This window comes from Canis lupus, chromosome 15 (assembly GCF_011100685.1).
Source record: "Canis lupus familiaris isolate Mischka breed German Shepherd chromosome 15, alternate assembly UU_Cfam_GSD_1.0, whole genome shotgun sequence".
Taxonomy (NCBI): domain Eukaryota; kingdom Metazoa; phylum Chordata; class Mammalia; order Carnivora; family Canidae; genus Canis; species Canis lupus.
In genome coordinates this window covers 18,674,029-18,701,883 of record NC_049236.1, presented here as the reverse complement: position 1 = coordinate 18,701,883, position 27,855 = coordinate 18,674,029, and the positions used below count along the sequence as shown (strand labels likewise).

The window sequence follows — 27,855 nt, the reverse complement described above, 5'->3', positions numbered from 1 at the left end:
CAGGTCTTGATGTCTGGGTAATGAGTTCAAGCCCCAGATTGGGCTCCAGGCTGGGCATGGAGCCTACTTAAAGAAAAAAATAGGGGCACCGGGGTGGTGCAGTCAATTAAGTAGCCGACTCTTGGTTTCTGCTCACATCCTGATCTCAGGGTTGTAGGATGGAGCCCTGCATTGGGCTCCACGCTCAGCATGGAGTCTGCTTAAGATTCTCTCTCCCTCTCCCTCTGCCCCTCCCTGCCTCTAAAACAAATAAATATTTTATTTTGTATTGTTTTTGTTTAAAGATTTTATTTATTTATTCATGAGAGACACACAAAGAGAGGCAGAGACCCAGGCAGAGGGAGAAGCAGGCTCCATGCAGGGAGCCCAATGTGGAACTTGATCCTGGGACCCCGGGATCACACCCTGAGCTGAAGGCAGATGCTCAACCGCTGAGCCAGGGGTCCCTAAATAAATCTTTTAAAAAAGAAAAAAAAAGTTCCTTTCCAGATTCTGAGTTTAGTTCTCTTGCAATTAAAAATCAAATTCTTCATAGGATTCTAATTCTTTGGAAGGTAGAGGATCTGCCTCCACAACACCTGCTCTTCTACAAACTAGAAAAAAAGAGGACTGCTAAGAGCAGTATATTGTCCTGAGAAAAGAGGCCTTGAATAAAATGCCAAAAAATTTGCTAGACCCCCACATGACTATAGTTGTATTTTTATGACAAAAGCCACTATAAGTTTAGAAACACTTTCAAATTACTTAAAAGTGTATTAATCGGGATCCCTGGGTGGCGCAGCGGTTTAGCGCCTGCCTTTGGCCCAGGGCGCGATCCTGGAGACCCAGGATCGAATCCCACATCAGGCTCCCGGTGCATGGAGCCTGCTTCTCCCTCTGCCTGTGTCTCTGCCTCTCTCTCTCTGTGTGTGACTATCATAAATAAATGAAAAAAAAATTTAAAAAAAAAGTGTATTAATCCCAACAACATCAGCAAACATTTGGCCAACAGGAGTCTATTCGTCTGAGAGGCATGTTACCCATCCCGCCGCAGGCTGGGCTCCCTTCGCATGGACGTGGGTTTCCTGCAACAATACCGCAGTTCCCCAGGAATCTAGAGCCCAGGCTTTAGAAACCACCAGTCAAGCACAAATGTCGCAAGCTTGACTCTGCAAAAGAATCATTTAAGAATTCATTTAAAACTCAGAGATTTGGGTTGAGAAGATGGGGATAGAGACCAAGAATGCGAAGTCTCTGTAACTGGCCATGGAGGACAGTGAGTCCGGGACATGTGTGGCTCTAGGAATTAGCCGCCCCGACTAGCCCCTCCGGTCTCTTCCAGGGACCTCATTCCAATCACCTTTCCTTTGTTCCTCACAGTTCGGGGCCGCTGCTTCTCCCCCCCATCCCTACCCCACCCCCACCCCTTTACAAGAGAAGGATTTATTTGCTTCTAGAACTAGGGCTTCTTTAACTGGAGTGTGGCGCTGATATCACAAAACAATGTGTAGGAAAACTCTGAGAGTCCAACAGAATGAATGGCTTTCTCTAAAGAGCAGCAACAACACTTCTTTTCTTTTTGAGAACTTAATTTTGACACTAAAAATACCTCCACGTCCATTTTAACCAATTCAGAGGCAACCTGTGCTCACAGATGAAGGTCACGGAGATCACACTCAGGTGGTCTGGCTTGAAAATTGGCTCAATGATGTGCACACCTCGACAGTACTTGAAGTTCTTCCTGAAGGGAGAGAAAGTTATCGGGCTGATTGCCAACAGAAAAGCCAACATAGAAAATGTTGCTAAAATTAGAAAATAGCATAAGAAGGAACCACAAAGCCAGAAGAGAGAGCCTATCTTCACCTCCAGCTTGCCCTGCCCAGAGTAGGGCCCCAGAGCCTCCCAGGCTCCCACACAGGGGAAGGAACAGGGTAGGGTGCCAGGAGAAGTCCCTTTTTCCTGTCCCTTATTATCTTCAGTGCCCTCGAGTGCCTCTTCCATTTCTCGGGAATGTAAGCGCTTAGTTTACAAGGTCAAAGACCAGGGAACATTTTCCAAAAATTAAACCATCAGTTGAAGAATGAGAAGTGTTGTTTTAATATTCTCATCTGCTATGAAGTCCGTGTCTCTCTCTCTCTCTCATCTCTCTCTCCTCCTTTCATTTTCTCGCTCTTTCTTTCCCTCCCTCTCTCTCCTTCCCCTCCCCTCTCCACTTCACCACACACAGAAACCCCTTTTCAAAGGGGCTTTTTTCCAACTCAGTGAAGTAAAGTCTTTGCCCCTTTGTGGGGAAGGCTCATTAACATTCCCACAGCAGCATCTCTTCAAGGATTTTACTTTTGTAACTCTGTGGGGAGGTCAAGAGGCCACAGTGGAGAGGTAAAAGGAAAAAAAAATGGTAAATGGGGGAGGGCGGAAGAAAAGAGAGGAGGGGAAAGAGCCCTTCCTTTCACAATAAGGCTGGCAAGAAGGAGGGAGGGGGGAAAATAGGAAAAGACAAGACAGGACGCAGGAAGGACGGGGATTTTGGACTCCCCAGCCTGCCCTCGCAAGTGGACCCCTGAGAAAAGTGGAAAGCTGTATTCTCTCTCTCTCATTTCTTTGCCTCAAAAAGGGAGTAAATGATGGGAACAGTGGCCTGAGACAGTCTACTCCACTGAGAAATTAGGAGCCCCTGGCCCCAGGGTCCCCATTTCCCCCCCAACGGCCGGCCCCAGGGAGCTGCACCTGTCCAGCACCGGGAAGTCCACGGGATGAGCTGGACAATGTCCCAGTTGCTCCAGGGGTGGGACCCCAGGGAGCCCGCGGGGCACATACTGGGGATTCGGTGAGCTGCAGGGTGGAGGTCAGAGTGCTTCCCAAAGCCCTGCAGATGTGGGCACCTGCCTTGTCTGTCACCGGGGCCATTGGTTGTCAGCTCTCCTTAGTACTGTCACACCAGCCAGGACCTGGGTCCTGCAGGGACCCAAGGAGCTTCCACTTTGCACCGAGCGCTGTGAGTGGGCTTTGCCTTAACTCTCCCTGCCCAGAACCCCGGGAGGGAGAAGGGGGCCCACTTCCCTAGCTGCTGGGTCCCGGCTGTGGCTCCCCTGAGCCCGGAGGGTGGGAGGCCCCTCAGTCGGGGGCCCAGGGCTCCCATCAGGCGGGGGCTCCGGGACACTTGGCCGTCCTGCGGGCGCTGGGAGCCCCTGGGCATGGGGGAACGCGGCCAGAAGTCGGAGCAGTGCGTGAATGACCCTGCAGGCCGGGCTGGGGGCCCAGCGGCCATCTGGGGGCCGGGGCCTGTTGGAGGGCTGCATGTGACCCGCACAGGGGAACTCTTCCCACGGGTCCCCCACAGTGTCCTCAGCCCGGCGGGGACTTGCTGCCAGAGCCACCAGTGCCCCGGGGCGGCCTTGCACCAGAAAGTTCCGAGGGGGCTTTGCGAGAGTCTGAGGCCGGGAGGGCCTCCCAGGCCTCCAGCCGGAAGCATCCGCGAGGCTTCTCGGTCCTGCCCCGGGCCGCCCCCCTCTGCCCAGGGAGCCGCGCGGGCGTGGGGAGCGGGCAGCCCCCGGCTCCGGCTGTGTTCACGGAGGCTCCTTAGGCGCAGTCACTTTGGCTTCGCGCCAGCAGCCAGGTGACCCCGCGCGAGGGCCCAGGGGGCGAAGTTAGCAGCCTGCTGGGGGGGCACCTGCCGGGGGAGGGCACCTGCCAGGGGAGGGCACCTGCGGGAGGGGGGGACCTGCTGGGAGGGCACCTGCCAGGGGAGGGCACCTGCGGGGGGGGGGGGGCACCTGCGGGGGCACCTGCGGGGGCGCCTGCGGGGGCTTCGGGGCCCGCCCCCGCCGCCGGCCGCGCATCCCCGCAGAGGTCACTTGGCCCCCGCGAGCCATCAGCTTCTCCGTCCAGAGGATCCCCCACCGGCAGGAGCGAGCTCCGGGGTCGCGATGCGCAGCACGTCCTGGACGCGGAGGCATCCTCCGAGCGCCGGGCGCCGCGTCCGTGGGCGAGGTCTCCGTGTCCCGCCGGCCTCCCGCGTGCGCACCTCCCACGGCGCGGGCGTCTCGGCCTCCCGGGGGCGGCGGGGGGCTCCGGGCCAGCGCACGGCCCCTCGGCGGGGGGGGGACCCACGGCCCCGCGGGGGCGGGGGCGGGGGGGGGCGAGGCCCGGCCGGCGGGGAGGCCCGGCCCGCAGCGACGAGAGGGTTAAGTCCTCCCCTCCGCCGTACAAAAGAAAAGAGTGTGCGGAAAGATTAGGATTTTTGCTTTTACAATGGGAGCCGCAGAAGCGTAGGGAAGAAGCTGGAGAAAAAAAAGGGGGCGTCTCCCCTTTAAAGACTTGCGGAGGTTGAGAGAGAAAGGGAGAGCGCGAGTCGGGCGCGAGTGCGGCGAGCGCGGGCCGTCGGCCGTCGGTCCGCGGGCGGGAGGAGCGCTCGGCCCGGGACCAGCACCGGCACCGCGCGGGCGGCCGCGGCCCAGACAGGCGGGGCGGGCGGCCGCGGGCAGGACTCGGGGCCCCCCACGCCGCCCGGGATGTCGCGCCGAAAGCAGCGGAAGCCCCAACAGTTAATCTCGGACCGCGAAGGTCCCAGCGCGCCGGAGAGCGGTGGGTGCCTGGGGTGCGGGAGCCCCGGGGCCCAGCCCGCGCGGGTCAGGGCGGGGCGCGGGGGGCCCAGGGGCGCGGGGGGGCGGGGGTCAGGGCGGGGGCACGGGGGGCGCAGGTCAGGGCGAGGGCGCAGGGGGCGCGGGGGATCCAGGGGGAGCCGGGGGGGCGCGGGGGACCCATGCGGCACGGAGGACCCAGGGGGCACGGGGGACCCAGGGGACGCGGGGAGCCGCGGGTCCGGCCGGAGGGCGCGGGGACGCGGGTCAGGGCGGGAGCGCAGGGGGCACGGGGACGCGGGGGTCCGGCCGGGGGGGGGGGCGCGGGGGGCGCGGGCGGGCAGGTGTCAGACGCCGGGCGTCGGAAGGCGCGGACCTGTGCCGGGGAGAAGCCCCGCTTGGCTTTTCTCAGGGCTGATTCTGTGTGTTTTCCTTGTTTTTCTCCGGGTGAAATGAGTTTTCAAACTGGCTGCGCCTCCCCACCCAGGAGCGCTCTCCCCGGTCCCCCCGGGCTCGCCAGCCTTTGTGCGGTTGCTAAGTAACCTGCTCAGACCTGGAGGCCGGCTCTCCGGGGTGGGATTGCCCCCCTCTTCTTTCTGGAGAGTTGGGTTGCAGGAGAATGAATTGGATAAACGTGGAGGTTCCCCTGAGGGAGAAGAGAAAAAACTTTCTCATTGTTGGGCTCCGCTGGGAAGGGACGGAGCTCCCAGAGGGACAGAGCTAATGTCGGTCAGAGGCCGCCGGTTGGGGTGTGGGTCCGGGTCACCTAGGGTAGAGACTCGGGAGCCGGGCTGGATGAAGGGTTTAGGTTTGTGCTTCAAGGGAAGCCAAGCTAAAAAAAAAAAAAAAAAAAAAGTAGGAGTTAACATACTTGCATCTGTTTTCAAAGTATTCAAAGTAACAGATTTCCCGGAGTCCCTGGCTGGCTCAGTCTGAAGAGCATGCAACTCTTGCTCTTGAGGTCATGGGTTCGAGTCCCACGTTGGGTGTAGACATTACAAAAAGACAATTAAACTTCAAATAAATTAACAGATTTTCTTTATAGGGGGAAAGTTTGATGTATTCTTCTAACAGTCCAGTAAGAGGCAGGTAGTGGAGCAACTAGGGTGTGGAAAAGTGACATTGCCCAAAGTCTCAGGAACAGAGGCATTGTCTGACCCAAACCTACGTGTCCTGATGCTCAGGACTGGTGGTGCTCACTCTACTATATTGGGAGTTTCCGACCTTGCTTGATTGTGGATCTGGGCCAGAGTCTGGTGTCTGTGACTTTGCGAGTGTGCAGGTAATTCTTAGGATCGGACTCTCTACCCTTATGCTGTGAAAGTCTGGAAGCGCTGCCTCAGGGATGGACTATTTAGCAGTCAATTTACTGGACGGCGCGGTGCAGAACTAAGAACAAAGGTTCTGAAGCCAGACTTTCAGGACTCCAACCCCGGCTCCAGCACTTGGTTAGCTGCGCGGCCTTGGTTTCCTTGGCCTCCGCACCTGTTTCCTCATCTGCAAAACACTAGCTACCTCACTGGGTTATCATGAAAATCGGAATGAGTTAATACGTGGAAAGCACTTGGAAACTTGGAAAAATAAATAGCACAAGTAAGTGCTCAGTATAGGTGATATAGTTGTCCCTGGCAGAAATAAGTACCTAATACTGCGTGACTATTATTCTTATATGTGAGGACAGTGGCACTTCCTGCAAGGGCTGAAATATGACCAAAGTTCAGGAACCTCTTGGCGAACTTTAGTATTTCTCCAGGAGATCCGTGCCGTGGAAAGCTCTAAGATAATGTATTTCTAGGGACTAAAACTAAGTTATGGATTACATTTACCTCTCCACCTGTTGTTAAAAAAAAAAAAAAAAAATCAGTGCTTCATTTGCTATGGAACAGCCTTAACAGATATACTGTGTTTTGGTTAGAACACATTCTCCTCAAGTCACTGCCTTGCTGGGATCCCACTGTGCTCATATTTAGAGGTTCGTGGTGGTGGCATCCTTCCCTCCTGGGACACATTCGCCCTCCTTAATGCTGCTGCAGGCCGGATGTTTCTTCCTCCGGCTCTACAGGAGACTTCCCTTAGAGCCTCAGAGTTGCCTGGCAGTCCTGCTCCCCTGCTGGCTGGATTGTGGAACAATGCCCCCCCTCGCCTCCCTGCCCCCCAAAAGACAATCTCTCCTCTCCCCACACCTCCCGAGTCTGCTCACCTGCTCCCATACCACTGTTGATGAAGAACCTGTGAGGGAGTCACAACTGCCCTGAGTGGATTCGTAGGCCCCTTGAGCTATAGCTCCTTCTTGGGGCCTTGAATGCTCCAGGGCATGGGGATGCTGCTACCAAGTCATCCCCACAGAAACAGTGCAGGCTCCAATCCAATGGCAGCCACAAATTTCAGCTGGGACTTTGCCTTTGAGGCATAAAAGTCAGAAAAATAAATGTAAGGAGCAAGAAGGCAGTAGTAACCTCTTAAGGCCTCCCTTCAAGCTGGAGGGTTTTCTTTTTTTCTTTTTTTTTCTTTTTTAAGATTTTATTTATGTATTCATGAGAGACACTGAGAGAGAGAGAGGCAAAAACACAGGCAGAGGGAGAAGCGGACTCCATGCAGGGAGCCGGATGCGGGACTTGATCCTGGGTCTCCAGGATTAAGCCCTGGGCTGAAGGCCGACGCTAAACCGCTGAGCCACCAGGGCTGCCCCTCTGAAGGGTTTTCTGATCAGAGTTCTTCGAGTGAATGATCCTGGGTTACTTGCATGAACTGGAGTGTCACTGGGTCACACCTGGAAGATGAGGTGGCTGTATTCGATCAAATCGAAAATTCCTTCCTGCTCTCACAAGATAGATTTCCTATTCTCTCCTTTTTTTAAAATTTTATTTATTCATAGGAGAGGCAGAGAGAGGCAGAGACACAGGCAGAGGGAGAAGCAGGTTCCATGCCTGATGCGGGACTCCATTCCTGGACCCCAGGGTCACACTCTGAGCCAAAGTCAGACACTCAACCCCTGAGCCACCCAGGTGTCCCTTTGCTTTTCTCTTGGTAGAGTTCCTAGGTGCTTCTGTGATCTCCAGACTCCTGACTTTTCCAGAAGACATTTTCTTGTTCTCCATGGGTCCAAATTAGGCAGGGGGACTGTATGTCCATCCTCTGGTGTCCCTGTGAAACCATGGGCATCCTTATGAACATCAGCAGCCGTGTATTTAGCAGGCCAGGGTGCCACCAAGGTTTTCAGGAGTCTTTGCTTTCTTTTAAGCAATGTTTACTATATGTGACAAGCAAATGCTGAGCCTTTGTTGCACATTGTAAAAGCCTCATCTCTGCAGTGACCTAAGACGTCACCAAGAAACAGTCTGAAAAACCTGTTTTCTAGCCCTGTCTTTGTTCAGCTTCCCTGACCAGAACACCAAAAACCTAACAGAATAGTGATGAGAAGGAGATAGTCTATTTACTTAAAAACTCTGGAGAGAGAAAAAAAATTTCTATCTCCCCTACAGAGTCTAGAAATCTGGATTAGAGAACATAAGGGATGTGAACAGGGAAAATGTAAACTAGTACATCTGGGAAATAAAGGAAATGATCAGAAACCCAGATATTTAGTGAGAAGGAGAAACCAGGACAACAGCCAAACAGATCTAGAGGGAGAAATGGAAGTTGGCAGACATCAAGAGCAGCAAAAGGAGAAGGAAGGCAAAAAAGAGTTTTAAGGGCTCTGTTCTCTTTATATAGAAGGAGAGAACATAATCCCTCAGGGTATCGAGCCCAAGCCTTGCAGCCCTAGGTACCCCTGGATGAAAAAGAAAATATCTCTGGGTAGATAGAAAGTAACTCGGGTGGGGTGCAGTATCCAGCACTGCATCAGGAAGCAGAAAGCTTGATTTTTAACCCAGCTTGTACCTTGAAGCTATGTGACCTTGAGTGAGCCCATTCTTCTCCCAAGCCTTCATTGTTGGCCTTTATTTTTTATTTTTCATGATTTTATCTATTTATTTGAGAGACACAGAGAGAGCGAGCTTGAATACGCATGAGTCAGGGGAGAGGCAGAGGGAGAAAGAGAAGCAGGCTCCTTGCCGAGCGGGGAGCCCATGTGGGGCTCCATCCCAGGAGCCTGAGATCATGACCTGAGCCAAAGTCAGACACTCAACCGACTGAGCCACCCAGGTGCCCCAGCTTTTGGCTTTTAAATAATAGCCCTCCTCGCTAATTTGGGGGAAGCATTTACTATGCTAGGCCTGTATATGTTTCCTCTTATTTATTCCTCCCAACTCTGCTATTATTACCTCCATCAAAATTTTTTTTGAGTGTGTGGTAAAATGTACATAACGAAATTTACCATTTTAAGCATCTTTAAGCATATAACTCAGTGACATGAAGTATATTCAGTGTTATGCAACCATTACCACCATCCATCTCCAGAATTCTCTCATCCTGCGAAACTGAAACCCATGCCCATTACACAGCAACACCGCGTACCCTTGTCTCTGCAGCCCCCAGCAGTCACCATTCTGTCTTCTGTCACTATGAATTCCCCAACTCTAGGGACCTCATATAAAGGAATCATACATGATTTGTCCTTTTGTGTCTGGCTTGTTTCACTTAGCATGTTTTCAAGGCTCCTCCGTGTGGTAACATATATAAGAATTTCATTCTTGGGGCAGCCCGGGTGGCTCAGCGGTTTAGCGCTGCCTTCAGGCCAGGGTGTGATCCTGGAGAACCGGGATCGAGTCCCATGTTGGGCTCCCTGCATGGAGCCTGTTTCTCCGTCTGCCCCTCTCTCTCTCTCTCTCTCTAAAAAAAAAAAAAAAAAAAAGAAAGAAAAAATAATTTCATAATTTCATTCTCTTTTGAAGCTATGCCCCTATTTTATTTTTTATTTTTTTAAAGTTTTTAAAATTTATTTATTCATGAGACACACACAGAGAAAGAGGCAGAGACCCAGGCAGAGGGAGAAGCAGGCTTCCTGCAGGGAGCCCCATGTGGGACTCCATTCCAGGACCCCGGGGTCATGCCCTGGGCCAAAGGCAGACGCTCGACCACCTTTGATGTCAGAAAAATGTCTCTTAAAAAACCCTTTTGGTGTTTGATCGAAGATATTCCTGTTCTGGAAACAAATGTATTTTTCTCTCTTAGCACCCCCTGTACACATGCACCTGCCTGTTTGCCTGCGATGTTGCATAGGCCATGGGTGTGTCACTAGGTGTGGGTGGCAAAGGAGTCTGTATGTCTTTAGGAGGAGCAACGAAGAAAAGAGACATTCTCCCCTAGAACTAGTCTGTAGCAACAGTAGCAGAGATTACGGAATCGATAATTATGGCAACCATTAGTGTTGGGCCAACTCTAACAGTAAGTTTAGGCAGGTGCTTACTTAGTGTGCTTTGTTTCTTTAATGGCTGGACAATGCTCAAACTCTGAGTAGAACAAAGCCTTTATCTTAAAATTAGAAATATGGCTCAAGATGTATGTACATATCCATGGGGCACCTGGGTGGCTCAGCAGTTGAGCATCTGCCTTTGGCTCAGGGCGTGACCCCAGGGTCCCTGGATCGAGTCCTCTGAGGAGCCTGCTTCTCCCTCTGCCTGTGTCTCCGCCTCTCTCTGTATGTCTCTCATGAACAATTAAATAAAATCTTTTTTTAAAAAATGCACGTACCCTGGGGAAGGCAATATAGTCGCTTAAATTAACAGTCAGGTCTAAGTCATATCATAGTCTGGCCAACCATCTCTCTTTTCCTGTCCTGCCTTCCGCTCCCTTGCAATGTATTCAATAAACTTCTATCTCCTAAGAGATATTTCTGGGGTACCTGGGTGGCTCAGTCAGTTAAGCGTTTGCCTTCTGCTGGATCATGATCCTAGAGACCCGGGATCAAGCCCTGCATTCGGCTCGAGCTCAGCAGGGGAGTCTGCTTCTCCTTCTCCCTCTGCCCCCTACTTGTGAGTGCTCTTTCTCGCTCACTTCCTCTCTCAAATAACTAAATAAAATCTTAAAGTGATCCCTGGGTGGCGCAGCAGTTTGGCGCCTGCCTTTGGCCCAGGGCACGATCCTGGAGACCTGGGATCGAATCCCACATCAGGCTCCTGGTGCATGGAGCCTGCTTCTCCCTCTGCCTATGTCTCTGCCTCTCTCTCTCTCTCTGTGACTATCATTAAAAAAAAAATCTTAAAAAAAAAAAAGAAAATTCCATACATGGAAGCTGGATATGAGAGAGCTGACCTATGGCCGTGGGCAGTGGAGAGAGGGAGCTGACAGGAAGATCTGGCATTGAGCAGCTGGTTTTGCCACCGTCCTAGTTTTGGCCAGGTTGAGGGCAGGTAGGATTTGCAAGTAGCAGGGTGGAAGGTTTGCTGGGAAGAGCAGGTGGCTGAAAGGTACTGTGGGTCTCATCCTGGGCCGGATATTGGGATCACCTAAGGAATTTTATAAGCATGATACCTGGATGCCCCCCTCAGGGATTCTAACATCATTGATCTGGGGCATGGTCGGGGACTTTTAAAAGCTCTGCCAGTAAATTTAATGGGTAGCCGGGTTTGAGAAGCGCTTGTTCAACTCTACCCTACCCGCTGTGCGCTCTTCAGCTATTTTTCCCTTTGTTCTCCCTAGTGATTCTCTCCCAAGCCTAGAGCAGCAGTTTAGAGAGCTACCTGGTTTCCTTTTCCCTTGTCATGTCAACTCTTTATAAATATTTTTTTAAAGATTTTATTTATTTTTTCCTTAGAGGCAGAGGCAGAAGCAGGCTGCCCACCGAGCAGGGAGCCCGATGCGGGACTGGATCCCAGGCTCTTAGGATCATGACCTGAGCCAAAGGCAGACGCCTAGCCTACTGAGCCACCCAGGCGCCGGGCTCTTTATAAACCCACACAAGCATGTGAAGGTCCTAGTCCCCACATCCATCCCAGACTTTGTGTGTGACTCGGGAGAGCTTACCTCGCTTTATCTGCTATCTAGGGACACCATTCCCAGCTTAGTTTATTCCTGTGTTTATGACTTCACTTGTGTCTGCCTAAGAATCCTGCCCCCCTTTTCAGGATGGGCAGTGAGTGCAAAGTGCTGAGAAAGAGAGGGTTCCTCTTACAGGTGGCTGTTGATCCGGCACCTTTCAGCAGGAACTAAATTTACCTTAAAGAAGAGCACAGATCGAATTACACAGCAGAAAGCAAGTTTCATTAGAGAGCAAGAAAGGGGACAGTGTTTCCCAGGAGAAGATGAAAAGAAAAGGATTTCTTTTCTTGTCGGAAGACTTGACAAAACAGCAACTTGATATCAAATGTTCAATGCTAATTAACAAATGCTGGGTAGAGAGCCTCCATCTGATTCCCTCTCCCTTACTGAAGCCAGAGAGCAAATGGCAGGTAGGAGCTACACAGGGCCCTTTCTCCAGCCATAGAGAAGCCCTACAGTGTTGATGTGCTTGAGAAAGCCCTGGACAGGAGTCAAAATTCCGAATGTGCGCTTCACTGAGATACGGTGTGAATTTGGAAAAGTCACTTCACCTCTCCAAGCTTCAATTTCCACATGTGTGAAAATAAACAGCACTGCAGTAACCCGTGACTCTCCATAAACGAAATGCACTCCCCTCTCCGTCCCTGTAAGGGTCAGACCTGAGAGCACAGAGCTCACCTGTTTGAGAGCCATCATTCATACCGTGAAGATCCTTGCGATTATCTGAGGTTTCCAACCCTAATTCCATAAAAGGTTTTCATTTCTTTAAAGATGGAGAAATTCGCATGGAACCATGAAGTGGGTGCTGCCAACATTAGGTTGTTGCATCTCCATCCAAAAAAAGGCTCCTTACTGTTGGCAAATGGCAATGATACCCTCAGAAATTAGTAAGGCCAACAAGCAGCATGAAAAACTGGTCTGATTTTAGTATACTTGTATTTCAGGTTACTTGGGCCGTTTTGCCATTGACAGTGTAAATTCTCTCACCCATAATATGTTCATATTCACGTGACTTGTCAAGACTTTTTCAAGTTTTTGTCACCACAATATTCGTCTGAGAAAGATAACGCAGCTGCAACACTGCTACTTTGCAAAAACGGAAATGGTTGCATCACTGACCCCTGGACCTCCGTTTACCAGCCAGGCCAGGATAGGGTTAGCACAAGGTAGGTTTGCTGAGGCTCAGGCAGTCCACAAAACTAAGTGACTTGGGATCGCTTCCTGCAAGTGAGATAAACTCCTGCAGGAAATGGAAAACCCTATGAAGACACATTTCAAGGTAGAAAGGGAATGCAGAGTCTCTGGTCTAGGAGACCCCTCACTCCTACTGCCCTCTCTGCAGGGGAGCCGCGGCTCAGGCCTTTCCAAGCCTTCCAAGCAGACCCGAGGCCAGCCGGTAGCTCCCCCTGCATTTTCCCCATTGTTTCAGGAATTCCCCTCCCCCCAGGTTAGAGCTAGGTGGGCCTCCGTAGGCCCCTGCAGGCCGGCGTCTTCCCAACCGCTAGAGCCCGCGGTAGGGACAGCGTGCGGCGGGTGGCCGCGGAGGGGCGGTGGAGGAGGCGGGCGGGCGGGCAGGGAAGGGAGGAGCCGGCTCCCCGAGTGGGCACGCAGCCCATAAATCAGGTGTGGGCGAGGGGGGGGTGCCGGGGGGTAACTTGCGTCCGGCTCTTCTGGGGCAGCAGGGGCGGGGATAGGGGGGCTCCGCGTTCCGCAGAGAGGGGCCCTGGAAGGACCTCCTCGGAAATTCCTCCTTGCAGCTCCCCACTCTGGGAAGCGTCCTTCGTGGAGAGGGATGCGGGGGAGGGTGGGGATGAAGGTGGCGAGGCCTGGACAGAAGTCGGGGTGCTTGGGGGTGCGCGCTGCGCTAAGCGATGGAGGGGCCGCGCTGCCCGGCCCGCGAGGGCCCTCAGACCCCCCTCTCTGGGTCCACGTTTCCCAGGCTCAGCGGATCCTTTATCCGGAGGGAACTAAGAAGCCCGGCGCTCTGCTCCACCGAGCAGCGCCGTGTGCCCCCCCTGTGCCCCCCCTGAGCCGGAGGGGGCGGGGGCAGGTCTGGGCAGAGGCCTCTGGGGGAGGGGCCCGCGGGGGGGCGGACCCCCACCACGCCCCGCAGGCACCTGTCACGGAGCCCCCGGGAAGCCGCAGGCTCGCGGCCGCGGCCCCGCGCCCTCCCCGCGCTCGCGCTCGCGCTGCCCCGGCAGCTCCGCCCCCCTCTCCCCTCCGCGGCGCCCTCGCTCCGGCTCCGCCCCTCGGCGCTCCCCTCCCCCTCCCTCCCCTGCGCTCCCCTCCCCTCCTCCGCGCTCCCCGCCCCGCCGCCGCCGCCGCTGCCGCCGCTCTCCGTCTCCGCAGTCTGGGCCCCGGGTGCGGAGGCTGCCGCAGCCCCGGCGGCCAGTGCCGCCTCCCGCAACCCCGATACCCATTGTCTCCCCCTCCACCCGGCCCCCACCCCCCCCCCGCAGCCATGGCGCACGAAACCGGGAGGAGCTCTCGCCTCGGGGGGCCCTGCGGGGAGCCGGCGGAGCCCGGAGGTGCGGTAGGGCCCTGCCCGGGGGGGGGGGGGGGGGGCGGAGGGCGCGCGCGGGGGGGGGCTTTCGCGGCGGGGAGGGGGAATGCTGGATTCTGTGTCCAGACCCCCGTCCGCGCGCCCGCGGTGCCCGGGTTGGGGGCGGGGGCGGGGGCGGCCGGGGCGGCAGGAGCCAGGCAGGAGCCAGGCAGGAGCCGCAGCGCGCCCGCCCCTCCCCCACCCGCCCCACGCCGGGCTGTTCCGCGTGCACCCGGTGGAGCGCGAGCCGGCGTCCCGTGCGGCCTGATGGCGAGCCCCCCCCCGGGCCCGGGGCCAGTCGGAACCCCCGCACGCCCGCCGCGCCCGCGCCACCCACGCTCTCTTGTCTCCCCCCCAGGCGACGCCAGCGAGGACGACCACCCCCAGGTCTGCGCCAAGTGCTGCGCGCAGTTCACCGACCCAGCCGAATTCCTCGCGCACCAGAATGCGTGTTCTACCGAGCCCCCTGTCATGGTGATAATCGGGGGCCAGGAGAACCCCAGCAGCTCCGCGACGTCTTCCGAGCCCCGGGCGGAGGGTCGGAGGAGCCCCCAGGTCATGGAGGCCGAGCACAGCACCCCGCCGGCCCCCGGGGGCGCCGCGCCCGCGGACCCCAGCTGGGCCCCGGAGCGGAGAGTGGAGGAGCCCGCGGGCCACTTCCTGGTCAACGCCACCGGCACGGGCGCGGGGGGCGGCGGGGGCCTGATCTTGGCCAGTCCCAAGCTGGGAGCGACCCCGCTGCCTCCCGAATCCGCCCCCGCGCCGCCCCCGCCGCCCCCGCCGCCGCCGCCGCCCCCGGGGGTGGGCAGCGGCCACCTGAACATCCCGCTGATCCTGGAGGAGCTGCGGGTGCTGCAGCAGCGCCAGATCCACCAGATGCAGATGACGGAGCAGATCTGCCGCCAGGTGCTGCTACTCGGCTCCCTGGGCCAGGCCGCGGGCACGCCCGCCAGCCCCTCCGAGCTGCCCGGGACGGGGCCCGCCGCCTCCGCGAAGCCCCTGCTGCCCCTCTTCAGCCCCATCAAGCCTGTGCAAAGCGGCAAGACGCTGGCGCCGTCCTCCTCCTCGTCGTCGTCGTCGTCCTCAGGGGCCGAAGCGCCCAAGCAGGCGTTCTTCCATCTGTACCACCCGCTGGGGGCGCAGCCCGCTTTCCCCACCGGGGGCGCCGGGCGGAGCCACAAGCCGGCCGCCGCCGCCTCCGCAGCCCTGTCCGGCAGCGCGGAGCCGCTGATGGCCTCGCCGCACCTGGCGTTCCCGGGCGCCACGGGGCTGCTGGCGGCGCAGTGCCTGGGCGCGGCTCGGGGCCTCGAGGCCGCCGCCTCCCCGGGGCTGCTGAAGCCAAAGAACGGAAGCGGTGAGCTGGGCTACGGGGAAGTGATGGGCCCCCTGGAGAAGCCCGGCGGCCGGCACAAATGCCGCTTCTGTGCTAAAGTGTTCGGTAGTGACAGTGCACTGCAGATCCATCTGCGTTCCCACACAGGTGAGCGGCCCTATAAGTGTAATGTCTGTGGCAACCGCTTTACCACGCGCGGCAACCTCAAGGTGCACTTCCACCGACATCGCGAGAAGTACCCGCACGTGCAGATGAATCCGCATCCGGTGCCCGAGCACCTGGACTACGTCCTGACCAGCAGCGGCCTGCCCTACGGTATGTCGGTGCCGCCGGAGAAGGCCGAGGAGGAGGTGGCCGCGGCGGCCGGCGGCGGGGAGCGCAAGCCCCTGGCGGCCTCCAGCGCGGCGCTCAGCGCCACCGAGAGCCTCACGCTGCTGTCCACCGGGGCGGGCGCAGCCGCCACCCCCGCGCTCCCTGCCTTCAACAAGTTCGTGCTCATGAAGGCCGTCGAGCCGAAGAGCAAGGCCGACGAAAACACGCCCCCCGGCGCCGAGGGCTCAGGCACGGCCGGGGTGGCGGAGGGGGGCCCGGCGGCCCGCCTGCAGCTGAGCAAGCTGGTGACCTCGCTGCCCAGCTGGGCGCTGCTGACCAGCCACTTCAAGTCCGCAGGCGGCTTTCCCTTCCCCTACGTGCTGGAGCCTCTGGGGGCCTCGCCGTCTGAGACGTCCAAGCTGCAGCAGCTGGTGGAGAAGATCGACCGGCAGGGGGCCGGCGCCCCGTCGTCCGCGACCTCTGGGGCGCCCCCCGCCTCGGGGCCCACGGCCTCGGCCGCCGCCTCGGGCCCCAACCAGTGCGTCATCTGCCTGCGGGTGCTGAGCTGCCCGCGCGCACTGCGCCTGCACTACGGGCAGCACGGGGGCGAGCGGCCCTTCAAGTGCAAGGTGTGCGGCCGGGCCTTCTCCACGCGGGGCAACCTGCGCGCGCACTTCGTGGGCCACAAGGCCAGCCCGGCCGCCCGCGCCCAGAACTCCTGCCCCATCTGCCAGAAGAAGTTCACCAACGCCGTGAGCCTGCAGCAGCACGTCCGCATGCACCTGGGGGGCCAGATCCCCAACGGGGCCGCCGCCCCGGACCAGGGCGCCGAGCTCCCCGCCGTTCCCGGGCCCGGCCCGCAGCCGCCGTCCCAGCAGCCGTCCCCCGAGGAGGAGCTGTCGGAGGACGAGGACGACGACGAGGACGACGACGAGGACGGGACTGACGAAGACTCCCTGGCGGGGAGAGGCTCGGAGAGCGGCGGCGAGAAGGCCATCTCGGTGCGCGGGGACTCGGAGGAGGCCTCCGGGGCCGAGGAGGACGTGGGGGCCGCGGCGGCGGTGGCGGGGCAGGCCGGGCAGGCCGGGCCGCGGCCGGAGGGCGACGAGCAGGGGGCGCAGCAGCCTTGCCTGGCCGCCCCGCCGCCGCCCGAGCGCCCCGAGGAGACGCAGCCCCCGGAGCAGGGAGGCGCGGCCGCGGCCCTGGGCGCGCAGGAGCAGGAGCGGGGCGAGGCGGAGGCGGAGGCAGCGGCGGCCCGGGAGGGGCCCCGGGAGGGGGAAGGCGGCGGCGGCGACCCTGGGGAGGAGCTGGGCGCCCCGGAGGCGCGGAGGAAGGAGGCGGGCGATGGCAGTGGCCGGAAGGCATGCGAGCTGTGCGCGCAGACCTCCCTGGAGGAGCCGCAGAAGGCCCACCCCGGGGAAGGGCCGCTCTTCACTTGTGTTTTCTGCAGGCAGAGCTTTCTCGAGCGGGCCATCCTCAAGAAGCACATGCTGCTGGCTCACCACCAGGTACAACCCTTTGCCCCCCACGGCCCTCAGAATATTGCTGCTCTTTCCCTGGTCCCAGGCTGCTCACCTTCCATCACTTCCCCGGGGCTCTCCCCCTTTCCCCGAAAAGATGACCCCACGATCCCGTGAGCCTGCTTTTCCGCACCTGCTGCCCCTGGATGCAGGGAGCAGAAGCCGAGAGCTCTGTAGGAGGACCTCCGAGACGGATGCGCCCCCCCCCCCCGTTTGTCTTTTTCTCTGAGTCCTTCCGTGATACATCCCTAGTGACTCTTCTCTAGTCCCCGAGCTTGGAAATAGTTGTGCTCTCGGGGGATGGCCGCCTTGTGAACTTTTCTTCCCTCTTCACTCGTTGTACCTGAGGAAAATAGACTCTCTACAGCTTTCAGCTTACCAAGGGGAACCCCCCTCCACCTTCCCTGGGGTGACCCTCCTCCCCTCTCCTTTCTTCCTCTCCCTTTCCCTTTGGCAGGTGCACCTGAGCACCCACATTTGGAATTGCAGCCCAGCCCGAAGGGGCCGGCAGCTGTCTCTGGAGGGCCCAGTGCCACTCCTCTCTGGTGACCAGGTCAACCTGCAGGACTTCCTGTCCCAGGACGTTCCTGCCCAACTGGTGAGGGTAGGTCCCCTGTCTTTCTGGAACCAGTACACAGCTTTCCTGTCAAGTGACCTGCCCACCAAGCCCCGGAGTTCCAGCTCCACCTCCACTACCACTTTAGGCCTGGCACCACCCGTGCTCTTTGGCCCGGGAACTGTGGCTGGGAACGTGCCTCCAGCAATGGCATCCAGAGAGGCCAAGGAGAAGAGAGCCCCCTTCTTCCTATTTCGGTCTCCTGCATCCAAGGCAGTGCCTGGGAAGCCCATCATAGAAGAGAAGTAGCAGACTGTACACTTCCTCCTTTTCCCTGCTCCAAAAGGTGCCAGCAATGAAGACGCGACAGTATCTGCATCTGGTGTTTCGGCCCTAAGGGAGAGGGAGAAGTGAGGGGCATATGGGAGAGTCTTCCCAGTAAACTCTCGTTCAGGCCAAGGTGTTGGCTGGTTAATATGCCAAGACACCTCCAGCTTCTCCTATCCCTTCATCATGGCCTCTCAAAGTTAGGAAACAAGCAGGTGTCTTGCCAACAGATCTCCCCCGGGGTATTTAGGGAAATGTGAAGTTCATACCTTTAAGAAGCATTATTGGTGAGGGTCGTTGAAGGAGTAGTCATGGAGAGCTGAAGAGTGTTGCTAAAGCAGAGGGCTTGCTGGGAACCTATGAGACTAAGAAAGGGGCATGATGTGAGGGAGGGGATCTCGAATTCTTGACTGGACGAGTCTCATGAATGTTCTTTTGGACTATTAGTGACTTAGTGTGCAACAGTGCGCCACAGGTCATAGGGAATTTCCTAGCACTAGTGTGCTTCTAGTTTTAGATAACTCCCTCCTTTAATTCCCTGGCCCCTTGGATTTTCCTCGTCTTCCTTTCTCAAGGCCTATTTCCTCCCCATTTTGCCTGTCTATGGACCGGGGCTTACGTCTTTGCCACTGTCTGGTTCTTAGAGTCCCAGACTTTGGGAGATGAGCTCTAGGTGGTGTTCTCCCTGCCTCTCCGTCTTGTAATGAGATGTAGTATTTACTCTTAACATAGGATCATTTGGAACAGGAGTTCTGAGGGGGAGAGAGCGAGAATTCTGCTACTGACTGACTTGAATGATGGTTTCTCCTCCAAAGGTATAGGCTCCAGAGCTTCCTAACATAGTAAAATGTGAAGAGCAGACAAGGGAGATAGTAGTGTCTTTCCATGTTCATTAAAAGTGTTTTAACCAAATATTTGTGTGTTTTTCCTTATTTCATGACTAACTAGCCAGCTGGGGTGTGATATGGGCCTCCCCTAACATTGAGATTCCCTTCCCACCTACATCTCCTGCCAAAGCTGAACATATGGTGTTGAAATATTTATTCAACCTTGTCCTAAAACAAACTCCAGTGAATGTGAGTTCCCCTTGAAAATGGAGTTTATGTTCTCAAAAAGTAAAGGATTTGTCCGTTGTGTGCAGTCGTTGTCTGGATTTTTTTCTATCCCTAGAACTTTCCACCACCAGGCTTTTGTGGGTTGCTTTTTGCTTTGTTTGGAGGTTGGAACCTGTTTCCCTATTTCCTGAATCCCAGGCTAGCCTACCTGACATCAGTTAACCTGCAGAACCAAGATGAATAAATCTCTATGATCCTTGAGATCTGAGGTTATAAACAGGAAAAAAAAAGTAACAACACTAATAATTTCTATCAATGGGATCATTTAAGGGAAAAGTCTTAACAGTGGAAGTACGTGGGGTGTCAAACGAAACATATACATTTTTTTTTACCTTGTCTCCACAACACAGTGAGGTTTAGATTTGACTCTAAGATCTTGGTTTTTTAGAGAACATTCCCCTGATTGATTGATTGATCTGCATTTGTAAGATCATCGTATCACCGAATCTTAGTGCTGAAAGGATGGGGCTGGTAAAATGATTTGCCCAAGCCACTCAGCCAATTACTGGCAGACTTGGATTAAGAATCCCAGTTTAGGGGATCCCTGGGTGGCGCAGCGGTTTGGCGCCTGCCTTTGGCTAGGGCGCGATCCTGGAGACCCAGGATCGAATCCCACATCGGGCTCCCGGTGCATGGAGCCTGCTTCTCCCTCTGCCTGTGTCTCTGCCTCTCTCTCTCTCTCTCTCTCTGTGACTATCATAAATAAAATTTAAAAGAAAAAAAAAAAAAAAAAAGAATCCCAGTTTAGTATTACCACCAGTGATCAGGGGTGGTGCTTGCTTCCTGCTACATCCTGTGAGACTCCTGATGTGAGGCTGGCTGGAAGACAGGAGGAGGTGAGGAAGCCCATACTTGGCTCCATTCAAGGTAAATAACCAACGTTTGATTCTAGCTGCCCCCACCAGAGTAGTGACAGGTCCCCTTTATAAAAAGGCTCTGGTGAGCTTTGCACAGGGGCAGTATCCTAGCCAATGAGGTGCAATTATTGCTAATTAAAAGGTCCTGGTGAACAGGAATACATGGGAATCTTGTGAAGTCAACTGGGGAAGAAACAGCTTCTGCCTCTTTAATTCCTAGTAAAGCTTTGTAAATCTTTTTCTCCTTTCAGCCTGTGGAAGGAGGTAGGTCACCAATCCTATTCCATTTACCTCCCCTACCCCCATTGGACATGGGTAATGCCATTTAACTAATTAAACTAGACTTGCTCTCTCTTTACATGCCAGTTCCCATTAGTAACAGTTGTCTTAAGGCTTCAACTTGTGGATACTATTTGGGCAGGTCAGCACTGCGCCTCACTTCCCGCATCCCTCCTTCATTGCTCTATTTTCCTTTTTGTCTCCTTTTCTGCGTTGATCTCTCTCTCTTTAAAGATTTTATTTATTCATGAGAGACACACAGAGAGGCAGAGACATAGGCGGCGGGAGAGGTAGGCTCCCTGCAAGGAGTCTGATGCAGGACTCGATCCCTGGACCCTAAGGTCATGTGGTGAGCCCAAGGCAGATGCTCAACCACTGAGCCACCCAGGGCTCCCTTCGTTGACCTCTCTTATCCGGCAGCTTTATTTATTTTTTTTTTTCTTTTTTCTCTTCACCTTTAATTTATTCTGTGTCTTCTTGGAGCCTTTGGTTTCTTCTTGTAGCTCCTCCAATCCCTACCCTCCGCTTCCCCATTTCTAACTCTCCAATCACTTTTCAGTTGATCATCTTTTTGGAAGGCGATTTAACTCTAATTTGCTGGAATGAGAATCTAAATAAATCCAGTTTTCAAAACACTTTACATTAAATAGATACAGTGGATCCAATTCAAATCAGATGGGTGCAGAGCATCACTATCATAAGGCAGCTTTGCTCATTCATTGAGTTGATTTCTGAGGATTTATTTTGTTTCAGACACCAAGTGTTGGGTGGGTCCAAAAGTAAGATACTTCTGCCTCTATGGGAGCTCAGCCTAGAATGAAGAAAAATGTAAACATTTTGAAAAAAAAATAAAAAAAATAAAAAATAAAAATAAAAAAAAATAAACATTTTGATATGGTGGCAGTAAACAGTATGATAGATGCAAACGATGGCCTGCAGGTTCCCAGAGGGAAATAACTCACAATGCAAAGATGGAGAAGAGGGGAGGGGTGTACAATTCTCTTGAATTCAGCTTTTTTTTTGTTTTTAAGATTTTATTTATTCATTCATGAGAGACAGAGGCAGAGACATAGGCAGAGGGAGAAGCAAGCTCCCTGTGGGGAGCCCGATGCGGGACTTGATCCTGGGACTCCAGGGTCACAGCCTGAGTCACAGGCAGACAGACGCTCAACCACTGAGCCATCCAGGCGTCCCAAATTCAGTTTTCATAATAACCACCCTCAAATATATTAACAACCCATACAACCTAAGGACCAACGCAGTTATCCTTTAAGAACCTACATAAGATAGGCTAAGTTCTCTTTGGCAGATACAGAGATGTGCTGCTCTAGAGGTCCCCCCCCCCCTTTTTTTTAAGATTTTATTTATTCATGAGACAGAGAGAGAGGCAGGCTCCATGCAGGGAGCCTGATGTGGGGCTCGGTCCAGGGACTCAGGGATCATGCCGAAGGCAGGCCCTCAACCGCTGAGCCCCCTAGGCGCCTCCCAGAGGTTCCCCTTTAAGGAAGAACTGGCTACCTAGCTGCAAGCAGCCTGGTTCACTGGCACCCTTCAGCCATTCCACTCTTCACCCCTCTGGCCAAAGACTAAGCAAGATGGTGAGTGGTATTGGAGCTTAACCATTTCCACGGAACGTGGGGCTCCCATGAGCGTTTTTGCTCTGGAACTCGGGCTGTCGGGATTGTCAGGGCTGCCTCGGAGTCTGACAGTTCTTCCTGCCCCAAACTGCTTTCATTCCTTTTCCCTTTCATATGTGTTACTCCTCATTAAAACGTTTGGAATCCTAATCCTACCTCAGCACCTGCTTCTCAGGGTTTTCAACCTGTATTACTCATGCAAAAGGCCCTGCTTCTATCGGCACATTTTCATCTTTCACAAGCTCTACTCCTGAGGCTCTGGTTGTCATCCCTGGGACCTGTCAGTAAACCAAGGAGTGTCTGTCTCCTGACCCACAAGACAGACTTTACTAGTATTACTCTTCAATTAGACCAACTCTGACCTTCCTTTTTTCTACTGTTTAACACTTTATTTGAGGGATCCCTGGGTGGCGCAGCGGTTTGGCGCCTGCCTTTGGCCCAGGGCGCGTTCCTGGAGACCCGGGATCAAATCCCACATCGGGCTCCCGGTGCATGGAGCCTGCTTCTCCCTCTGCCTGTGTCTCTGCCTCTCTCTCTCTCTCTCTCTCTCTCTCTGTGTGACTATCATAAATAAATAAAAATTAAAAAAAAAAACACTTTATTTGAGAGAGAGAGAGGAGAGAGCGAGAGCGCGTGAGCACAAGTGGGAAGAGAAACAGAGGGTGAGGGAGACAAGCCAACTCCCCCCATCCCCCGCTGAGCAGGGAACCCAAAGCTGGGCTTAATCCCAGGATCCTGAGATCATGATGTAATCAAGAGCCAGATGCTCAATTGACTGAGCCACCCAGGTGCCTCTTTCTTTCTTTCTTTCTTTCTTTCTTTCTTTCTTTCTTTCTTTCTTTCTTTCTTTCTTTCTTTCTTTCTTTCTTTTTTTTTTTTTGTTAAGATTTTAAAAATTCATCTCTATACCCAATGTGAGGCTTGAACTCATAACCCTGAAATCAAGAGTCACATGATCTTTCAACTGAGCTAGCCAGGCACTCCACTAATGTTTAATAACAGATTGACTAACCTCACTGGACATTTTGCTTTTGATCATATAATAAAAATTGAGTAAGAAAAAAACTTTAAACCTTTTTTTTTTAATATTTATTTATTTATTTATTTATTTATTTATTTATTTATTTATGATAGTCACAGAGAGAGAGAGAGAGGCAGAGACACAGGCAGAGGGAGAAGTAGGCTCCATGCACCGGGAGCCCGATGTGGGATTCGATCCTGGGTCTCCAGGATCGCGCCCTGGGTCAAAGGCAGGCGCCAAACCGCTGCGCCACCCAGGGATCCCAGAAAAAAACTTTAAAAACCATTTGACTGGGGACCCCTGGGTAGCTCAGCAATTTGGCGCCTGTCCTCGGCTCAGGGCGTGATCCTGGAGTCCCAGGATTGAGTTCCCATCGGGCTCCCTGCATGGAGCCTGCTTTCCCCTCTGCCTGTGTCTCTGCCTCTCTGTGTGTCTCATGAATAAGTAAATAAAATCTTAAAAAAAAAAAAAAAATTTGACTAAAGGACAAGTAAGAAGTATAGTAGTTGGTCAGGATTGTGGATGTTTCCCATTGTGTAACCCATTGCTATGAAGCAAACCATCCCAAAACCTAGTATCTTAAACAATAATGTATTTGCCTGTGATTCCATGGACTGTTTCGGCAGGCCTCAGATCAGATGTCTTGTCGGTGTTCCATGTAGTGAGGGGTGAGCTCACGTGGGCAGCTTTGATTTGGGCTGGAGGATCCAAGGTGGCTTCATTCACTTCTGGCCCTAAAGCCGAGTGGCTGCAATGTTGAAGCCTCTTTCCTTATTGTCTTGCATCCTCTGAGCCCCTTTCCCTTTAAAGTGTTTCAATCTCTAGGCTCTCTCTTTCTCTCAGGATAAATGGACTTCTATGATGGCCCAGATCTCCAAGAAGGTAGAAGCAGAAGCTTCAGTCTGCAAGGCCTCTGAAGACCTAGGCTCTGAAATTCAAAGAATATTACTTATGCCACATGTTGTTGGCCAAAGTTAGTCAGAAGGCCTGCTTAGATTCAAGAGGAGAGGAAACAAGCTTTACCTTGTTTTTAAATTTTTTTAAAAGATTTTATTCTCCCTTTCCCTCTCTGCTCCACCTCCTGCTTGTGCTCTCTCTCTCAAATAAATAAAGAAAGAAAATTATTTAAAAAGGGGGGGGGCTCCTGGGTGCTCAGTCGGTTGAGTGTCTGCCTTCAGCTCAGGTCATGATCCCAGGGTCCTGGGATCGAGCCCCCATGTTGGGCTCCCTGCTCCGTGGGGAGCTTGCTTCTCCCTTTCCCTCTCTGCTCTGTTCCCTGCTTGCACTCTCTCTCAAATAAATAAATAAAATTCTTTAAAAAAAATAAATAAGATTTTATTTATTTATTCATGAGAGACAGAGAGAGAGAGGCAGAGACACAGGCAGAGGGAGAAGCAAGCTCCCTGCGGGGAGATGCTCAACCACTGAGCCACACAGGCGTCCCAAGCTTTACCTCTTAAAAGGAAGAGTGGTCAAGTCACCCTGCATAAGGGCATATGGGATGGGAGGCATTGCAGCTAACTCTAGAAACAGTCTACTACAGCAGATATGAAGAAAAGTCAAGAAGTGCAGTGCATGCAGCACTCATCGGCTCACAACTAGGCTTATGCTCTGTCCTGACTATAAGAGGTCTGCGTGGTTCCTTTCCCTGTGCACTGCCCAGGATGGTAGGCAGACTGGCTAACAGTGGGTAGGAAACTGCTCATGAGGAGTCTAGAAGAATCCCTGTGTAAGCAGATCATGCTGAGTGGTCCTCCTGTGCTCCTAAAATTTGTCTGATTTGCTACTGTAATAATTTACCGGGATCCCTGGGTGGCGCAGCGGTTTGGCGCCTGCCTTTGGCTTGGGGCACGATCCTGGAGGCCTGGGATCGAATCCCACGTCGGGCTCCCTGCATGGAGCCTGCTTCTCCCTCTGCCTGTGTATCTGCCTCTCTGTCTCTCTCTGTGTAACTATCATGAATAAATAAATAAAATCTTTAAAAAAAAATAATTTACCCAAAGTGAATATGAAAACAAAGACATCTGGAGGCTGCCCTTGATTTGGTTGACTTTTAGGAATACCTGTGCTATTTCTCTGGCTTCCTTTGTAGGTAAGAGGAGGTAATACAGGCTTAATACCTTAAATTCTGCCAGAGACTGAATCTCTTCCACTAGAAAATCCTTCCTTTCCTAGACAAAAATGCTTATAGTGTTTAAGAGTTAACTTGTAGAATTCCATCTTCAAGATGAGTCAAGTCCTTTCTTCTATGAGGTTATGTCCAATACTCTTTTATTCCCCCAAGACTATTTGACTTCACTGCTATATAATTTCTATGTATTTTATTTCTATGTGTTAAGGATCTCGGAAGAAAGTGATTTTATAGTAAGTGAGGGATTCAGATTTGTGAACAATGAAGTCTCAACAATTCTATAATATGGCATTAATGGTATTATCATACTTCAGGAATGATACATATGTTTAAACATAGGATACAGGATACATTCCCAAATGAAAGTACAAAAGCATCCCTTGTTCTCTTTCTTTTTTAAATTTTATTTATTTATTCATGAGAGACACACAGAGAGGGGTAGAGACACAGGCAGAGGGAGAAGCAGGCTCTCTGCGGGGAGCCCGATGTGGGACTCATCCAGGCACTCCAGGATCATGCCCTGAGCGGAAGGCAGATACTCAACCACTGAGCCACCCAGGCGTCCCTCTTGTCCTCTTTTTTTTTTTTTTTTTTAGATTTTTTTTTTAAAATTTTATTCATAGACACACACAGAGAGAGGCAGAGACACAGGGAGAGGGAGAAGCAGGCTCCATGCAGGGAGCCCGATGTGGGACTTGATCACACCCCAGGCTGCAGGCAGCGCCAAACCGCTGCGCCACCAGGGCTGCCCTCTCGTCCTCTTTCTTAAGTGCGGTTGCTAGACCCAGGTCATTAAAGGAAGCGAAAACCCTTAGGTAGAGCAGTCCTCTTGAATACTCTTCCATGATCTCACATCAGCCAACTTTTCCAAGAGTATTTCAGCTGAGGAAGGTAGTATTTTGCTTTGAATTAAGTGTAATTAATCCTGAGAATGAAATACCTAGAGATACTCATGTGAACCCATGTACATTTCTATGTCCTCGGCTTCAAGTCTCACATATAAAGTCACACATCCAGGGGCACCTGGGTGGTTTAGTGGTTAAGTGTCTGCCTTTGGCTTAGGGCGTGATCCTGGGGCCCACTCCGGGATTTTATTTATTTATTCATGAGAGACACAGAGAAAGAGAGAGGCAGAGACACAGGCAGAGGGAGAAGCAGGTTCCATGCAGGGAGCCTGATGTGGGACTCGATCACGGGTCTCCAGGATTACATCCTGGGCTGAAGGCAGTGCTAAACCACTGAGCCACCCGGGCTGCCCCCAAATATAAAAATCTTTAATAAAATAAAGTCATGCATCTCAAGCAAACAACAAAGTTACACATCCCAAAGGACGGTGTAATTTGGTAAGTTTTCTTGAGAAAACAAGATAGAAACGAATATTTTGATCACTATTAAATCTGCACAGTTCCTAGCACATAGTAGTCACTAAACAAATATTTGCTGAGTAAATGGATGAAACTGCCACATTCCAATATATATACATCCTTCTTCTCAATAGCGCCCCCCATATTCACCCCTTCCTTACCATTATTATCCATAATCAGCTTCTGAGTTAAAGGCCCTATAACCAAACACTAGGTAAAATAAGCTACTAATTGGTGTGCTGTAGGCTCTGTTGGTAAAGCATGTGACCCTTTACATAGGGTTGTGGGTTCAAATCCCACACTGGGCATAGAGCCCACTTAAAAAAAGAAAGGCTATTATTTTCCCTGTCTCTAAACTCTCCTTCCTCATCTCAATCCAACTAGAACACTAGATTAATCTTTAAAGAGCTGCCGACTCACAAACCTTAAAGTATTCCCTGCTGTATTCTGAATAAATTGCAACTTCTTTACTAAAAAGGTAAAGAAGGTACTAAGGTAACATGTACCCTTTGCCATCTGGCTTTGAATATGGAAACATGAATATCTTCCCAAATTTTCTAATATACTTCTCTTTGTTCTAGCAAACCAATCTGGATTGGCAGGACATACATCACGCTTTCCTTTTTGTTGGTTTTTTTTTTTTGTTTTTTTTTTTTAAGATTTACTTATTTATTCATGAGAGACCCAGAGAGAAAGGCAGAGACAGAGGCAGAGGGAGAAGCAGGCTCCCTGCTGGGACCCAGATATGGGACTCCATCCTGGGACCCTAGGATCACACCCTGAGCCAAAGACAGATGCTCAACCCCTGAGCCACCTAGGTGCCCACATCATGTTTTCCTAACTCTATAGATTTTTGCTTTTTATCATGTCCTCAGCCTGGAATTCTCTCCAAAGCTTCAGCTATTGAAGCCCTATCTGTCATTTCAAGCCTGAACCTTTTTTTTTTAAAGTAGGCACCATGCCCAATATGGGGCTTGAACTCATGACCCCAAGATCAAGAATCACATGCTCTACCAAATGAACCAGCCAGGTGCCCCTCAAGACCTTCTGATGGCTTCCTGCGTCAGCTGGCCTTGGATCCCTCCTCTTCTTTGCAATCACATTTATTTTTTAGAGTTCATGCTCATGCTGCCGTGTGCTGTAAAGATGGTTCAGTATTAATAAGCTGGATCGTAGCTTCTTCACCAGACCAAAAACTCTTTGAAAACAGGAACCAGGGGATCCCTGGGTGGCTTAGCGGTTTAGTGCCTGCCTTTGGCTCAGGGCGTGGTCCTGGAGTCCCGGGACTGAGTCCGACGTCGGGCTCCCTGCATGGAGCCTGCTTCTCCCTCTGCCTGTGTCTCTGCCTCTCATGAGTAAATAAATAAATTAAAAAAAAAAA

At 53.1% G+C, this 27,855-nt stretch overlaps 1 protein-coding gene across 6 annotated transcripts; it reads left to right on the top strand.

The window, feature by feature from the left end:
* The first annotated feature begins 4,431 nt into the window (after positions 1 to 4,431).
* SALL2 (spalt like transcription factor 2) lies at positions 4,432 to 18,982 on the top strand. Of its 6 annotated transcripts, XR_005370357.1 has the most exons (5): positions 4,432 to 4,563; positions 14,381 to 16,668; positions 17,118 to 17,175; positions 17,645 to 17,791; positions 17,892 to 18,982. XR_005370357.1 is itself a non-coding variant. In XM_038558483.1 (4 exons), the coding sequence occupies exons 1-4, from the start codon at positions 4,491 to 4,493 to the stop codon at positions 17,286 to 17,288; spliced, it is 2,406 nt and encodes an 801-aa protein (XP_038414411.1). In that variant the 5' UTR covers positions 4,432 to 4,490; the 3' UTR covers positions 17,289 to 18,982. The 6 variants fall into 6 exon arrangements, 5 of the variants coding, with proteins under 5 accessions (XP_038414411.1, XP_038414410.1, XP_038414409.1 ...); XM_038558483.1 differs by having other exon boundaries at positions 14,381 to 15,376; positions 15,503 to 16,668; positions 17,118 to 18,982; XM_038558482.1 differs by having other exon boundaries at positions 17,645 to 18,982.
* The last annotated feature ends 8,873 nt before the right edge of the window (positions 18,983 to 27,855 follow it).

Excerpts from the sequence above, each read along its gene's own strand:
- SALL2 (XM_038558479.1), top strand. The coding sequence starts at position 4,491 with ATGTCGCGCCGAAAGCAGCGGAAGCCCCAACAGTTAATCTCGGACCGC. Across the intron at positions 4,564-14,380 it reads TCCCAGCGCGCCGGAGAGCG|GCGACGCCAGCGAGGACGAC; the intron begins GTGGGTGCCTGG and ends TCTCCCCCCCAG.